The sequence below is a fragment of the Equus quagga genome, chromosome 3 (assembly GCF_021613505.1).
Source record: "Equus quagga isolate Etosha38 chromosome 3, UCLA_HA_Equagga_1.0, whole genome shotgun sequence".
NCBI lineage: Eukaryota > Metazoa > Chordata > Mammalia > Perissodactyla > Equidae > Equus > Equus quagga.
The window spans coordinates 148,736,795-148,754,507 of NC_060269.1; the positions used below are offsets into that span (position 1 = coordinate 148,736,795).

The 17,713-nt window shown below is 44.2% G+C and overlaps 1 protein-coding gene across 4 annotated transcripts in view; it reads right to left on the minus strand.

Moving 5' to 3' along the window:
* The window catches only part of STX18 (syntaxin 18), a 127,306-nt gene that overhangs the window by 42,884 nt on the left and 66,709 nt on the right, over nt 1–17,713 (minus strand). For all 4 annotated transcript variants that reach the window (XM_046656619.1, XM_046656616.1, XM_046656618.1 and 1 more), the window contains 2 exons: nt 11,803–11,870; nt 466–581 (listed from right to left, as the gene is read on the minus strand). In XM_046656619.1, the coding sequence (XP_046512575.1) occupies nt 466–581; nt 11,803–11,870 (184 nt within the window). The remainder of the gene's footprint in view (nt 1–465; nt 582–11,802; nt 11,871–17,713) is intronic.

Below are 17,713 nucleotides of genomic sequence, written 5' to 3' on the forward strand. Positions count from 1 at the left end.
CACACGGTGGAGATGGGGGTACCTCAGCAACCCCGGCTCAGAGCCTTCCTCCTAACCATGACAGTGTGACGCTACAGTTCCCTCTAATGCTACACGCGGAGAGCTTAGAGCACCTCTTCCACCCTTATCCACATGCCATCAACCACTGCCCCCAGTGCCACACAGAACACAGGCACAGAGGCACACATGCACACACACAATTCGTCTTCTCTGACCCTGGCCCCGTAGGAAATTTTGGGTTCTGTCTGGAGAGATCTTTTCCACTTCCTTCCTCCCATTTATTTAATTTTTCATCACTTTTAACAGTGTTGGTTAAAATACTGGTGAGGGAAAGAAGGATTTTAGTTTTGAAACCTAAACCTACATAAGAACACAAGAGGGAACTAACTGGGAATGCCGTAGGAGCCTCGTTGAAGTACTTAACAGAGCCACGGTTGTCTGTCTGCATCTCTCAGAGCGCCTCACCTTGTGCTCTTAGTTGCTGAATTGCTTCTGAGCAGGTCCTCATGAATGTCTGAGCGTCCTGGTCTATCTGATCTCGTTCTGTGTCTGTCATCTTCCCATATTCAGACATGATATGGCTAAAAAAGAAAAGAGAGAGAGAGGGGGACGAAATTAAAGGGCAGAGCAAATGGTCACATAATGTGGTCTGGATGGGGTGTGAAGGGGAGGAAAGCTTCCCTGATGAAGTGACATTTAAGCTGCGAACTGAAGAACGAGGAGGGACCGGCCAGGCTAAGAGGTGGGAGAATGATCTAGATGGTGGAACCAACACTTACCAGGTAGAGAAAGCTCCCTGTAGAGACCAACCCCGAGCAGGCCAGTCCAGTGAGAGAGCGAGGTGAGGCGAGCACGGAGAGGTGTCAGGGGCCGGGCACACAAGGCCTTGTTAAGAATGTGGGCTGTGACTTTGAGAACAACGGGGCAGCTGCTGCAGGCTTTCACACAACAGTGACAGAAGGAGGGTTACATTAGGAGAGCACCTGGGGCTGCACGGAGAATGATGTGGGGACACTCCTTCGAGGCTCTTAAGACATATGTGAGAAGGTGTTTTAGGCCACCACTTTTCCCATGTTGACAAGCAGTCTTCAAAACTCACAACAAAAGAGCTTTTAGAGACACATTTCTTGATATTAAGTTAAAAACTCTAAAGTTACTGAGCTAGTAAGGGTGCTCACTTTCAGTAACGCAGCACCTTGAAGCTCAAAGTATGACGGTTATATTACCTTGCTCATCTTTCTAAGGTCTGGGCAGCTGTAGCAGCATTATTATTAATAGTGATGCTATTTAGCCTAATTAAACACTCTGGACATTACAGCCGAAATTTACAGATCACAAAATATCAAGTTAAAAGAGACCTGAGACAATGTCGAGACTCTAATCACTGCACTTCCACCCACCAGCGCCAGCAGTGCCCCACCCTCACTGAGAATACAGTACAAAGGCCTGAGCACCCGCACCCCGACCTGCGCCCTTGCTTCCTGCCACTCACCCTCACCCCCTCACTCCAGCCACACTGGCCTCCTTGCTGTCCCCCACTCAGCCCCACTGCCTGCTGCAGCCTGGAATGCTCTCCCAGCAGATGTCTGCACTCTCTCTTCATCAGGGTCTCTGCTCAGATGGCCTGATCAGAGCTGGCTTCCCTGGCCACCCAGGTGCTCGCCCCCCAGTGCTCGTCCTCACTGATTTTTAGTCCTGTGCCAGGTATTAAGTTACTGTCTCTTGGCTCCAAAGCTGCCCCTCTACCCTCTGCTGTGGGATTCGGGGGCTGGGACTCCCCAAATCATACTGCTGTTCCACACTGTCTACTCCCTACCCAGCTTTACCTTTCTTAGAGCACTTATGACTCCTTATTAAATACTTATGTCTACCTCCTCCCACAAGAATGCAGACTTCATGAAAGCAGGGACTGTGTGTCTTGTTCGCTTTTGTTTCCCCAAGACTTAACTGGTGCTCAGCACAAGTAGGTGTGCCCACATTAGCCGTGCCAGACACTCTTCTCAGCGCCTTACATGTGTTTTATTTACTTTTTCAATCCTCGCAACTCATTCATTTACTCACTTATACACTAATCCCCCCCCACCCATGTGTCAGGCACTCTGGCAGGGGTAGGGAGTTCAAAGTGGAATAAGGCTCCATCCTGATGCCCAGAGAAGGTACTGTACCACAGAGAGACTGACACAGGAGCAGGGAGCACACAGAACTGCGGTGGATGGTGTGGTTCTAGAAATGGACAGGGGGACCAAAGTGGGGAGTGGTCAGTTTGTGCAGGGAAGGTGCCAGGCAGGCAAAGGGGAAGACACTCCACACAGAGGAGAGTCCGAGAAGACATGCTAGAAATTCCTAACCTGCAGGTCACGGTTGCAATGACCACATAAAGTATGGTCTCCACCAGCACACATGCGAGAGTGAAAGGGAAAAGAGGAGTAAACTGGGTGGTCCCTGCACACCAAGCATCCTAGCCATGGACCTCTGGGGCCCTCTGAATTATTTCAAGGGGTAGTACATCAAAGGCACACAGTCAGCGTCTCCCCACTGAATGTGTCAAGCATATGTCCTCATAATTTTTCAAAGGAATGTAAATGGTATTATGGTAAATAAGTACACATTTATTTAACATGGTTACTAAATCTGCAATAGCTATTTCTCCAGTATTAACGGGATTCCCAAAAATACAACGAACACACAAAATACAAATATTCCACTATCAACTGGAAAGGAGTCTTTGCAGTACAGAAACTGGGGACATGTATAGCCACTGGAGGATTTTAAACAGAGGGATCTGCACTTTGCATGAGGTCCTCTGCGGTGGCTGGTCTGGAGGCAGATGAAACAAGACCCCAGGTGGCCGTGACCCCAGTTAAGAGGCCACTGCAGGAGGAAGAAATGAAGAGAGCTGGGGCCAAGCCACGTCAGTGGGGAGAGGAGGCGTAACAGATCCGAGATCGATTCACTAGATGCCACGGACTGAATGGGTGTGGAGAGAGATGAGGAGAAGCCTAGGATCCAGAGTGCAGACGGCGGCACAGAGCGGGAGGAAAGACATTAAGGTGCTGGGCAAAAGATGGCATGCAAAGTTTAGGACATGACAGAGGAAGAGATGGAGCAACTTGAAGGAGGGTTCAAACTCTTATTTTTCTGTGATAGTTTAAGAATAGCACTAGATATAGAATGGGCAAACATATTCACCAAAAGTAATGAACGCTTGCTGGTGATGGAGCCCCAAATTGAGTATCACAATAACAAAATTATTACTATTTTGAAAAGGTTAACTATCTGGCAAATAATTCCAAAAAATATATTCTCATAGGACACGCATATACAAATTTATCAAATTTAATTCTATTTCCTTTATGATGTACAGAGGAATAATTTTATTACAGATCTCAATTTATCTAAATATTAGACTCAATTAAAGGAGACTATGTTAGGTATAGGTTTGGATTAGTCAATTTACTTCAGGGAGAAAGGAGGAAAAAAACTGGGTAAGTTTATTCACTGGTTCAGAAATTTAAAGGAATATATATACACATATATATATAATTTGGTTGATTAGTATATTAAGAAAAGGAAAGTCCAAAATCACAAAACACCATTGACATTCTGCCTATTAATTTAATATACAACTAGATACTTCCTGAGGATAGAGAAGAAGAGAGAATAACATAAATTATTTTACACTCTGTTCAAAGGTAACTGAAAATGTATGGACAAAAGCTAAAGACTACAATCTTATTTTTGCTATAAATATTATGTTAGACTAACTTTCATAGTGAAACATTGGATACATTCTGAAATTAAATTGCTAATGTCTGGGGCTGCAGACATGAACAAAATATAGATCCGACTCTCAGTAAACTATGTCATAATAGGTAACATCCACAGGTTTATGTACATGCTTATATATTATAAAACAAAGCTTATATTATACTTTTCAGGCATTAATACCCACTTAATTTTCAAAATTCTATGCGGTAAGTACTATTATAATTCCCATTTTACACATGAAGCAACTGAGGCATTGAGAGGTTAAGTAAGTTGCCAAAGTCACACAGCTAGTAATGAGCAGAGTTGGGATTTGAACCACGGCATCCTGGCTCTGGAGTCTATACGCTTCACCACCACCCAGGGCACCTCTCATGTCATAAAAGGCAGGAGAGTTCAGAAGAGGGGAGGCTTACTTCCCGCTAGTTGACCAGGGGAAAGGTGATCTATGCCCTAAATCCTGAAGGGCAGGATGTGGCTGTGGGGACGCAAGAGCAGACACTGAGTAAGTAAGGGAGTGGCATCAGGAGAGAGGCAGCCTCTTGGGAGCACAGTCAGTGGTTCAGCTGGCGGAGCACAGGATAGGAAGGAGCGCTGAGCTCTCGGTGGGCCTCCAGTGCTACTAGGAGTTTTATCCTGTACCCAATGAAAGGGCTGAGCTTAATGAAGATAAATGTGGCAACACCACATTAGATGGAATAGAGGTTACCGAAATTAGGCAGAAAATCTTGCTTTATTCATCTTTGTGTGCCTAGTACCACCAAAAGTAGCTGTTGGTAAATTTCTGTTCAACCCAAATTTGAGAAAGGGACAATGGCAGAGCTGGGGTGGTGACAGGAGACTGGAAAGAGGGGATGGATCTGAGATGTGAAATTGTCAGGAACACAGGAGATGTCAGAGGCAAAGCATCATCAGACCCTGAGATCTGGGGCCTGAGTGCGCAAGAGACATTAATAGAAACAAAGACAACAGAAGGAAGAGAGGAAAGAGCTGGCAATATGAAAGAAAGAAACCACTATTAACACTTGTCCTTATAAAAGGACAAAAGCAGTGCCCTTGAGACCAAATGTTCCTTCACTGACATTTTGTTCTGAAAAAAGAAACCAGGACAAATGATCTTCTAACCATTTTGTGATAAAATCTGGAGAAACTAAAGGAGATTTTAAGTGATAAAGGATCACTTTCTGAAGTTCTATAATCTATTAAATGGAAAGAGAAAAGTCACTGTGACATACACTACAATGGCCACAAAGCTGAGGTTACCAACATTCAGTGTGGCCTGAGAAACTTATAGAGTAAAAATCGGGTGCAGCCTAAAAATTGTAATAACAGACTGACTGCTTTCATGTCATGGGCCCTTGAAAGATATTTGGTTGCTTGGATCTTGTTTAACTGATCTGACCCTTTTATCTTAATCTTCTGAGGGCCATAGGAAAAGTCTGGCTCCTGGAAGAATGCCAGGAGTAGGAAGCAATGACAGAAGAACCACTTGGCATCAGAGAGTCGAAAGAGACCAGTGACATACTGAAAACCAACAGGTAACAGTTGGCTATTTAGCTGAGTTTAGGATCAAGTGGGAATCAGACAGAAGTAAAAATATCGGCTTTATCATGATTCTGATATCAAGTGGTCCCCTAATGGAGCCTGGCAATTATGCTCTATGTCCCTGGGGCATTTGCTTTCCCACTCTCCTAGATGACCATTTCATATCGTCTCGACGCCCCTCAAACCTCCAGCACCTGCTTCCCCGTCATCAGTTCAGAAATAACTTTGCTCCTGTTTCTTGAGAACTCCTACCAGCTCCCAGCACCACATCTCCCCAGCTCCCTCCCTCTGGGCTCACAGACTCAGCCTTCTCTCCAGCTGCTAAGGAGGAAGTGCCCATCTCCTGGCTATGCCTCCTCCCCCTGGGCACCTCTCTGGCACCAGCAATGCTCCTTTCTCCCTCCCACACCATCAACCTTAAATGAATTCATATGTGCACACAGTGCTTAGACAGCGTCTGGCACACAGTGAACACCACATGTGTTAGTTACTAATAACACCAGTTTTTCCAGTCTGCTGGATCTTTCCTGGCTACATACAAACATGGGGTTATTTCTCCCAGCTTAAAAAACAAAACGTCTCAAATCCATGTCTCCTACCAGCTACTGTCCAATTTCTCCCCTCTTTTGAGTAAAGCTTCTCTAAGAAGTTTATGCCCCAGGTCTCCACTTTCCTCACCATTCTCTCTTGAACTGAATCCAAACAGGCTTTCACCCTCACCACTGCCGTCCTCGTTCCCTAAGGTCACCAATGACCCCCACACTGACTCAGCCCCCACCCCAGTTACTTTCCACAGACTGGACAGAGCTGATGGCTTCCTCCTCCTTGATTTGTTTTCTTCCTCTGCCTCCACAACACCACACTCTCCTGTCTTCCTCCCACCTCACCAGCTGCTCATTTTCAGCCTTTCTGTTGACATCCCTTAGCTCCCAACCATTTAATGACGGGTAGTTCACGGCTCAGTGCCTGAGTCTCTTCACTATCTACACTGCTCCCTTAGTGAGTTTCTCTTGTGGCTTTACCAGTGTAAATACCAGCTTTACGCTGACAAGTCCCAAATTTATAGCCCAAATTTGAACTTGAGACACGTATATCTGTCTGCTCAACATCACCACTCAGATGTTTAATTTGCAGCACAAATATGCTCAGCACTGCGCTCCTGCCCATCCTCCTCAACCACGCTCGTGCTCCAGCATTGCCCATCTGTGCGGATGGCACTTTCATGCCTTCTAGCTGCACAGGCCCCAAACTTGGAGTCATCCTTGACTCCTGTTTCTCTCCCAGCTCACATCTAATCCATCGACAAATCTTGTTGGCTCTACCTTCAAAATATTTCCAGAATCTGACCTCTTGTTATCATCCACCGCCACCTCTCTAGTCCATGCAATTGATATCCCTCACCTGGACTCTAACTGCAGCCTCCTAACTCATCTGCTGTCTCTGCCTTGTCCCTCTTCAGTCTATTCTAACACACTAGTCATACTGATCCTGTTACAAAGTAATTCAGATTCTGTTAATCCTCCCTCCAAGAACTTCCAGTGGCTTCCCACCTAAGAGGAAAAGCCAAGATCCTTAAGATGACCTACAAGATGTGGCTCCTGCCATCTCCCTGAGCTCATTTTCAACTGTCTCCCCATTCCTCTTGCTCAGTCACACTGGCCTCCTTGCTGTTCCCTGAACATTCCAGACATACTCCTACACCAGGACCGTTACACCTCCTGGCTGTCTCCTTCTTCTGAAATGTTTTTTCCTCAGCTATCTACATAAACTGGTCCCCTATGTCTTTTAGTGTTTACTCAATGTCCCCCTCTTAATGAGGCCTTCCCTACCCTATCTTTATAAAATCATACCCTCCTGACATTTTCTATCCCCTTTCGCTCCTTCCCTCCCTCAAAAAGCACTTGCCTGTTCTAACATTCTATATATTTTACTTCTTTACTTTGCTTCCTAACTGTCTCCCCCCACAAAATATGAGCTCCACAAAGGCAAGGACTCTCAACTGTTTGTTCACTGCTGTATCCCCATCATCAAATGCTAAATCCCTAGCATTTAGTAGGTTAATAAATCAATAACCAAGTACTTTTTGAATGACCCAACTCAAAGCATGAGGTTGACATAGAGAACAGGCTTGACATGCAGCTACAACTGTGCTCCTAAATAAGTCCCTCCCAAACTGATTTTACCCCCACCCCAAGACCAGTAGGCATCCCCCTTTCAGAGCCTTCCCTGGAAAACTTAAGGTACATCCATACTGACAACAGGCCCCTCCCAATGAGGAAAGGGGGTTGTAAGCATGGGCCTCCTTTCAGTCCCAACCATCAGGTAAGTGCTCTCTCCTTCCTTGGTGTGGCACCATCACACTCCCCACCTCTAACTTCCACATTTCCTAGGGGAGAGTTGGAGGAGAGAAGGAAGCCCATAGGGTCCTGGGGAATGGACGGTCCTCCTCTCAATGAAACATGAAGAGTGAGAGCACCTTATTTTCCCCAGCAATTCCCTAGCACTCCCTAGCATCTTATTTTCTTAACTAGTTTGGCTCAACCTGGTAATCTTAACAGAATGTACTTCTACCTGAGACAGACGACCCAAAAGGGAGAAGGGGCTGAGCAAGCATGCTTGATGCCTCCTCCTCAGCTCCCCAGTGACATCAACTCGGGGCGTGAGAGGGGTGGGCAGAGGGACCACAGGAGCTTGTGCACGCCCCTAATAGAAACCGTCTCATCAGAAACGGAGGCTAAGGGTCAGAGACAAATAAACGAGACAGGTACTCACTTCCAAGTGAACATGCACCCTGTGGACAGAGCAGACCTATAAATGACTAACTCCAAGAACATTAGATTAACATCCTCCTACTCTCTCTTTTGGAAACTCAGCTCAGTGGGAAACTGAAACGGCCTAAAGGTTAATTTGATAAAACTGATTATTCAATTAAAAGGTGATGTTCCTTTAGGAAACATCATACATTAACCTTTTAAATGGGAAATTGACAGTACAGTTATTCTATCAGTAACAATAACAGAAACCAGGGAAGTTTTCCCCCTAAATGGTATTGTTTTGTTGCCAGGATATTGCGGAAAAGGTACAATCTACCAGAAGTGGAGAAACTATTTTTAATTAAAATCATTCAAGAGATCCAGCCAGAGGCTACTGTGGTTGCATGCTGTTCTGCTCTAGTAAAATGTCATTATTAAAAAAAATTAAATGGGTCAATAAAGTCTGAGCTCTACATTATGGAAAAAATTACAGCTTCCTAATTATGTCAACCTAACATAGCCTTATGGGTCTGAAGGCAATCTTTCTGAACATATTCTTTCAATTCCACCATCATAATCCATCCAAAATGTCCCTAAGAGCAGGCCAAGACCAGCACATTGCATTGGGAAGCAGGAGCAGTAAGAAAGGCTTTAAACAGTCTACCACCTTCGGGAGGGGGAACTTGATGGAAGAAGGTTAGGGCGGCCTTTCTCCATCTGGAGAGAATCTAAGGCATTGAGGGGAATGCTGATTCCCTCCATGAATCAACTCCCCTGGTGTGACACCTAGCCACCTTCCCTCAGCCTCCTCCCTCCTTATGGGTCCCATGGGAGGAGGAGGGACTTCTCTGATTGGTAACCAGGCAGACGGAGCTGGGCACGAACGTGCATGCACAAGCATCTAGCCACAGCTCCTTTCTCTCTCTCTTCTCTCTTTGGGATCTCCCTGCTTATCGACAGCAGAGGTTCTGCTCTGTTCGTCTCTCACATGTGCTATAAAGGGGCCTGCCCCTGCCATCTGTGCTCCAGGGACTGTAATTGTTCGGTGGCACTAATGACTGAGCGGGTCTGTCTAATTCAGGAACCTTCAGCAAGGCCATCCACCTGCAGACCTAAGCTCTGCCTGCCACCTAGATTTTACTAGTGACAAAGCTGGTAACACTTCCATCTCTGTCATGTTAACCTGATTCCTACATCCCATCTCTCTCTCTCTTTCTCTCCCTCTCTCCCACCTCTCTCTGGCAGGAAATAGAAGTGCATTCTTTTTTAACTGACTACCCCCCAACTGCATCATAGATCAAATAGGGATCCAATTCAATTACCATTCACCAAGGCACTTCTATGTGCCAGGCATTCACAAACATCTCTCTCATTTAATCCTCATAAGAACATCACCCACATTTTATAAAAAAGAACACACAAAGATGTGGAGTGAGCTGCATATACTCACATGATTAATACCTTGCAGAACTGGGACTGGAAGTTAGATGTGACTGACTGACCTCAAAGCCTATGCTCTTTCAAAGGGATCAAAACACAGCAGGAGCGGAACTCAGAGTGCCTTAGTTGGCAATGAACAGCTGCGATGGGGAAAATGAGTAAAAGACTGAGTTTCTATAATGGGGTGATGGATCAGTCAAGACCAAGAAAACCTCAGGAGCTACAGTTCTATGTGACGTTCAGCCCACCCAACCAGTAAATGGCAGAGCTGCGACTGGCCCCGGGGGATCCCCGTCCTCAATCCATCGTAGCTGGGAAAGGGGAAGCTTTAGGCCAGCAGCCTGCTGTCCTGGGCAACACCAGAGAAAAGGACTGAGTGCGTCCGTGCTGTAGTGAGCTGGGAACGCTGACACACTGTGTGAGAGCTGAGCTTTGCTGTCTGAGGAGAAATGCCTTAATATCACCATCACAGTCAAAAGTTTAAAACGATTGCCAACTTACAGAATAGCACCCTGATATAATAAACTTTTGATAAATCCATTGCTTTTTTCTTTTTCCACTGCATATCAGTTATACTGTCTTGTTTGAATCTCCCAAGTAGCTGTTGAGTGATTATCACTCTCATTGTTTAGAGCAGGGTTCCACAAAACTTTTTCTGTAAAGGGCCAGACAGTCAATCTATTAGACTTTGCAGGCCATACACTCGGTCACAACCACACAACTCTGCTGTTTAGTGCAAAAGCAGCCACAGATAATATGTAAACAAATGGATGTGGCAGTGTCCCAATAAACTTCTTTATAGACACTGAAATTTGAAGGTCATATACTTTTCATAGGTGATAAAATATTATTATCATTTTTCCCCCAATCATTTAAAAATGTAAAACCATTCTCAGCTCACAGGCTGTACAAACACAGGCGGAAGGCCGGACTTGGCCTGCAGGCCGTAGTCTGCTGACCCCTGGTTTAGAGGAAGACAATGGGTTTTACAGATTAAATGACTTTCTCAGGTTCATGTGGCTAACAAGGGGGCGAGGTGGCTTGAACTAAACCAACATTTAAAGCATTCGCTTAGTTGGATGCCTTTGCAAGGCCAAGGGAAGTCAATGACAGGTTTCCATGAAAGACCTCTGTAACCACATCTTTAAGCTTAGTTGTCAGGTACTAAGAAAGGAGGTGGAAATTGATAAGTTTATACCAGTTTTGTTAAGTTTTCCAAAATGATTCTAGCTCCATTTTTATGAACTATGATATTAGTGTTTGATATACATACACACCTTTAGAAATAAAATTTACACTGCCATCTAGTGTTGACCAGCTATTTTAAATGAGAACTTACAAATAAGGTCTTCTCGGTACTATGCATTAGAATAATAATTATAGTATATTCCAAAATTATACAAATGAAATATGCCTGAACGTATAAGGTTGCCTATGTTGTTTAAGCAGATGAAGAAGCAGGGATTATTTAAAATTCATGTAGGATATAATCACTTTCTCTGATGAAGAATAGGAAATATTTTCATTTTTGCATATATTGACAAAGTTTTTCAAAAATCAGCGGATTTATTTTATATTCTCTAACTTTGTGAGGAAGGCTTCTGAAGCACAAACACCTTAGTTTCATAAAGATGAAACCCTACACAGATGTTCCTCGTGATGTCATTTGGTAGGTCCAATCCAACTTCTCCATTAATTCACATGATACCCGTGACGCCAAGTCCTGCGGTAGAAATGCCACACTAAAGCCAGGCGCAAACGCAGGGCAGAGCAGGGGACGTGACATGTGCACTGCAACGTGCCTGTATCTGTTGAGGGCTGAAGCCTCGTCCAGAAACCATTTTAGAAGCCTCGATCAAAACGCTTTCTCTCTTTATAAAAATCAACCTAACCAAAACCCTCACTAGAGGCAGAGCTCTTCTCTCTACAAATGGAATTTTTTGCATGACTTGCCTCACCCCTTCATTTGTTCAGTAAATATCTGTTGAGTGAGAAACTTGGTCTCACTCACCTCTGCAGGCCTCACAACTACATGGTACATACAGAGATACAGACACGTGAGGGTATCAGAGTGAAGCGATTGCTGTGGGGACAGCGTGACTTTGAGGACACGGGGAACGCAAGAGCCCAGCCTGGCTGCGGGAGCTGCTTTTTGCTCTGCAGAGTATTCCACTGCCAACCTGATCTTCCCCATTACGACTCTGCATTATTAAGTAAAAAGTGAGGACAAAAGGCTCAAAAGGAACATAGGTATGAAAAAGAACAGTCACCAAAGTCATGGTAAAAAATCTGCACTTACCTATAAGCATTAATATAATCTTTCCTGTGTTCCAGAAGAAAATCTCTCAGTTTGCCGATGTGTGAAATCTAAAATTAAAAGAAAGCAAACCAGTTTAGATGGATAGACAGGCCGCACTCACAAGTAATAAATTTTAAGTTAACAGAGAATGGAATGCAAGTCATAGAAAGGATTTGAAGCTACAAACTGGACAACTTTGGTTTTACACTTGTACAATCACTAACTCGTTGGAGCTTGTGGATAGACAGTCACCCATATCCTGAGCCTTGGTCTCACTCTTTTTTTTAATTTAGGTAAAACTGGTATATAACATTATGTAAGTTTCAGGCGTACAACATTATAACTTAACATCTGTACAGAGCCTTGGTCTCTTACTGATGGTTCCTTCTTCCTGTAATTGTTGTCATCTATGACACTATGAAGAGATGATCTCTAAGGAACATTGAGAGTAAATGGGATAATGCATATCTAGTAACTAAACAGTACATGCTCAATAAAGGCCAATTCCTTTCCGGATGTGTCTTATATCTAAAATTGTATAGACAAATATTCCTTTGTCAACTTAAAAAGCAAATTTGCCTGTTATTTATCTCAAAATTACTTTATTTGGGAATAGCCAAACAACTGCAATTTGAGATGCACATGCTATGGCAAACCATAGGCAAAACAAACAAGGAAGGGGAGCTGCTTGTGTAGAGAAAAAGGAAGAGTAGGGAGGGGCTGTTCTAAGAAAATCCATCAGGGAAAGTAATGGTTCAGTGTGGCAAGGGCTTCTCATTGGCTGAGCTGCCATGTTTCTCACTGGCTGAGCTGTTGCCAGGTGGGGAGAGAAATCTTCCTCCAGCAGTAAAGTAGTTTTACTTCCTGTCCAAGATGCAAGGGTCTGTCTCTTCCTGGTTGGTGTAATTGACGATGTGTGATAGGCCGTGAGAGTTCCCCCTACACGACTTCCCGACTCCAATTCAGTTGAGGTTTTTTATTAATTTCCTACCTCCTTCCAAGTATTCTGGGGGATGGATTCTAAGGCTGGAGCTATCAAGTTTATAAATAGGGCCCATGCAGAGCAGCAGAGTTAAAGAAAAGATTCAGGGGCATCGAATTATCTCTACACAGCAAATCTCCATCTTCCCTATGGCCTGCTTCCATGGATGGATAAAAAAGACACAAAGGGGGGCTGGCCCCGTGGCCGAGTGGTTAAGTTCGCGTGCTCCGCTGCAGGCGGCCCAGTGTTTCGTTAGTTCGAATCCTGGGCGCGGACATGACACTGCTCATCAAACCACGCTGAGGCAGCGTCCCACATGCCACAACTAGAAGAACCCACAACGAAGAATACACAACTATGTACCGGGGGGCTTTGGGGAGAAAAAGGAAAAAATAAAATCTTTAAAAAAAAAAAAAGACACAAAGGTACAAAGGAGTCTGTCTGTAGTGGCCGATTTCTAGTATAATAAAAACCTACCCTAAAGCACCTACTATGTGTCAGGCACTGTGGGTGGAGCTAGGGATTAAAGAATAAATAAAAGAAAATAGAAAGAGATAGGAAGAAACCTAGGACCAAAGTTTACAGGGATAAAAGTGTTCCCAAAAGGATAGAATGATTAACCAAGCCTGTGGCCTGCTCTATCCTTTGACCACTGCTCACATTAGTTTTCTCCTAAGGTCCTTTGTACTTATTCCAAACACACGTAGTCCCAGCCTTGAAGGGTCTGCTGAACGTTCATCTTTTCCATGAAAGTTTTTCTGTCAAGGCCAACTCAGGCTAATTTTCGCTTTGCTCTGAACTTAAAAGCACTTCTGCATACCACCCACTTGGCATTCACTTATACACGGCCATGTCCTCTGGCTTAACTTTTATTGCACGCTTCTTTGTCAGTGGGATTATGAACCACACAAGGAGGGGGCTGCACAGCTTCGCCTACAGTTCTAAGCACAGAAGGTGATCAATAAGTATTTGTGGAATGAGTATATGTCTAAATACAAAAATAGTATTTATCACAAAAGAAACACTCAGCATTTGTCTGGAGGTAGGTTAAATCTGGAGTTCAGTCAAATTTCCCAGAGTCTAGACTAATAATAAATATGGTCCAGAAAAGTACCCTGAGGCATTTTAAGAGCAGGAATCAAAGAAAAAATTAAGTATGGCTACAATATTCATTTCTTTACCAGATAACAAACAATGATTGAGAGTCTGCCCACTATCCCCAGCTCTGTTAGGTACTTCACATCCACGACCCCATTCTCTTCCCAACAGCCGCATTGTGGGCACTGATAGCACTGCTCCCGTTAAGCAGTTTGAGAAGGTGACCTTCAAAGAAGCTACGTGACTTGTCCAAGGTTACACATCTAATGCATGGCAGAGCTGAGGCAAACTCAGGACTGCCTGAGCTCAAATTCGGCATGTTTTCCAGTACACCACAGCTGCCTTCCTCACACTCTTATTCCTATTTCCTACTTAAGCTGCATGTAAAAGCTGACTTTTAAGACTGTTGGGGAAAAAACTAAGAGAAATGCAAACAAGGTGTTTACCGCATAACATACAAGATTTGATCGTTACTCTCCCTGCTTTAAAACTTTCAATGATTTCCATTACCTTACCCAACCCCTGCCTAGAGAGGGCCAAGTAAACAATATAAATGAGTAAAGCAGGGGAGTAGATGGGTGCAGTACATTGGCAATGATGAATTCTGGTTTTAAAATACACTGTAGCCAATGTGCCAAAGGCAGGCAATGTGTAATCTAACCAATAGGGTCAAGTCCAAACTCCCATAAAGCACTCAAGGCCCTTCCCAATTCAGCTCCAAAAGTCTCGTGTGGCCTCAGTCCGTGCTACACTCCCCCCTAAACTCCAGGCTCCAAGTCCCATGGCTTCCCAACACAGACACCCTGTCCCTGGAATGCCCTACTGACCTTCTCTCCACCACAAATTCCTCCTTCTATTTCAAGATCCTCCTTTCCTCCCTACACTCGCTCCAGGCAATGCCAGACCCCACTAAGTCACAAACATGAGACACAGATCTACTTCAGCATCTATTTCTTCATGATGACGCAAAGACTTTTGTGGACTGACTTCCCTTCACCAAACTGCAAGCTCCTAGAAGGTAAAGGGTCTTCTCTCTTTCCCCTGAGCTTGTCAGATATAGTTCCTGGTGCACAGCAGAGCCTCAGAAACTTTTACTAAATGTTGAATAAATAGTTGGTACTGCATAATCCCCAAAAGATTATACCTACTGTGGTAGGCAGAATAATGCCACCCCTCTTCCCCTAAAAGATGTCCAAGTGCTAAGCCCTGGAGCCTGTGAGTATGTTACGTTACATGGCAAAGGGGGCTTAACGTAGCAGATGGAGTTAAGGTTGACCTTAAAAGAGGGAGGTTATCCTGGATCTATACTGTATTATCCAGGTAGGCAGGCCCGATGCAATCACAAAGCTCCTTAAATGTGGAAGAGGGAGGCAGAAGAGAGGGTCAGAGTGATGCCATGGGAGAAGGACTCAATCCAATGCTGCTTGCTTTGAAAATGGAGGAAGGGGAGCTAAGGAATTCAGGCAGCCTCTAGAAGCTGGAAAAGGCAAGGAAACTGACTACTCGCTAGAGTCTCCAGAAGAGAACACAGCCCTGCCAACACCTTGATTTCAGCCTGGGGAGTTCCCTTTTGGACTTCTGACCCACACAACTATAAGATAATAAATTTGTCATCTTAAGCCACTAAGTTTCTGGCAATTTGTTACAGCAGCAATGAGAAACTAATATACTCTGTCTTAGTCAGTTTTGGCAACTATATCAAAATATGAAAGACTGGGTGGCTTATAAATAAGACAAATCTATTTCTCACAGTTCTGGAGGCTGGATGTCCTAGATGAAGGTGCCGGCAGATTTGTTGTCTGGTGAGGGCTCTCTTCCTGGTTTGCAGATAGCTGAGAGAGAGATCCTCTCTCTCATGTCTCTTCTTATAAGGGCACTAATCCCATTCATGATGGCTCATCCTCGTGACCTAATTACCTCCCAAAGCCCCACCTGCAAATGCCAGCCCACCAGGGGTTAGGGATTCAACATACGAATATGGGGAGACACAAACATTCAGACCATAGTATACCTGCTTAGAACCTTAATATCCATGACAGTTTTTTTGTTTAGGAGTCCCAAAGTTTTCCACAAAAAGATTACAAAGGTCCAAAGAAATCTACTACATAGGCTAGATCCAAATGCCCACCCCTTACTGACCTCCCACCCCCATCTTTAGCTGGCTCTAGTCTACCGCAGTGGAAAGGTGCGTGGGGATGAGCGCCAGAAACAAGACTGCCCACAGGCATCTCAAAAACATGATTACGAGAGGGTTCACTTAAAGTGTAACAAATGTGATCCCAGTTTCTTATGTTCTATAATGGCAAATTCTTATACAATGAATTTATTAAAACAGAGCAAAGCTTGTTCAGGATTAGATGGATTTCTTAATACGTTCATAGGTGTTAAGTAATTACTGATTTAATAATATCACCAACACAATGACTCAATACTTAACATGAGCCCAATGCACAAAATATTTCAAATGCCAAAAATGAAAAGAATAAATGAATATTAAGATTTCTGCAGGTATTTGACAGCCCTGAAATTCTATTAGATTCCTAAACTAAATACACACAAAAAAATCACAATAAATCAATAACAAAGAAAAAAATTTCAATAGGTGTTTATCTAAATAGACACACTTAAGTCCCCAAATAGCATTTTATGATGGGGTTACCTTCATAAAGAATGATTTGAGGGGCCTGCCCGGTGGCGCAGCAGTTAAGTGTACACGTTCCGCTTCTCGGAGGCCCGGGGTTTGCTGGTTCGGATCCCAGGTGTGGACATGGCACCGCTTGGCACACCATGCTGTGGTAGGCATCCCACGTATAAAGTAGAGGAAGATGGGCATGAATGTTAGCTCAGGGCCAGTCTCCCTCAGCAAAAAGAGGAGGATTGGCAGCAGTTAGCTCAGGGCCAATCTTCCTCAAAAAAAAAAAAAAAGATTGATTTGACAGTTTAATCACATGACTACCATGGTCTTTGTAGATGCTTGGCCACCTGGTTACTGTTGTGCTTAGTCCTATGTTTTAATAAACTGCCAAGCACAGCACATTATATTTCAGACAATTCTGATATGCCCTTACGTTTTCAAATTTTTAGAGGTTTATTGAGTAGTTGTATACTTTGGAATTTTAATGTTTCCACACATAGCACTAATTTTAAGAGTCATTTATATGATAAGAGAGTCACTGCTACATGTGTATCTAAAGAGAATGGCTCCTACTTCTAAAAGAAGAAAGGCCATTGCAGGGTCAAGTTTGACAAGGAAATCAGAGTAAAAGAAAGTACATGTGCCCTATAAAGATCTAAAAGCAGTGTTAATTTCCTGTAGTCTTGATACTGCTGAATGACCTGGGGAGTGAGGTTGTGGAGAGGGGACTGGGAGGAAGGAAGGGGTCAACGGAAAAGTCTTTGTGGGACCAGGCCGGTGACAAGACACAGGGGCTTCACAGAGGAGGTGACATTGAAGCAGCACCTGGAAAGAGGAGCAGGAATTCTTTGAGTGGCATGGAGCTGGGATAAAGAAGGCTGTTCCAGGCAAAGGAAGAACGCTCCCTGGGAGTGCTTTGAGGGCTGACCCATGCAGTGGGGCATTTCACAGGCTTGGGCGGCAGAGGGACGCCCCATTTTCATAGCTTTATGCCTTTGTAACTGCTTTTCCTTTGCCTGGAACCTTCTTTATCCCAACGCCACACCACCCGAAGAACCCCTGCTCATCCCTCCAGGTTGATTCCACTTAAATGTCACCTCCTCCATGAACACGTCCTTGCCTAACACCTCCCTTAGTATTTTACATATACCTGTCAGCACTTTCCACATTACATTAGAGGTATTCATCTATGACGG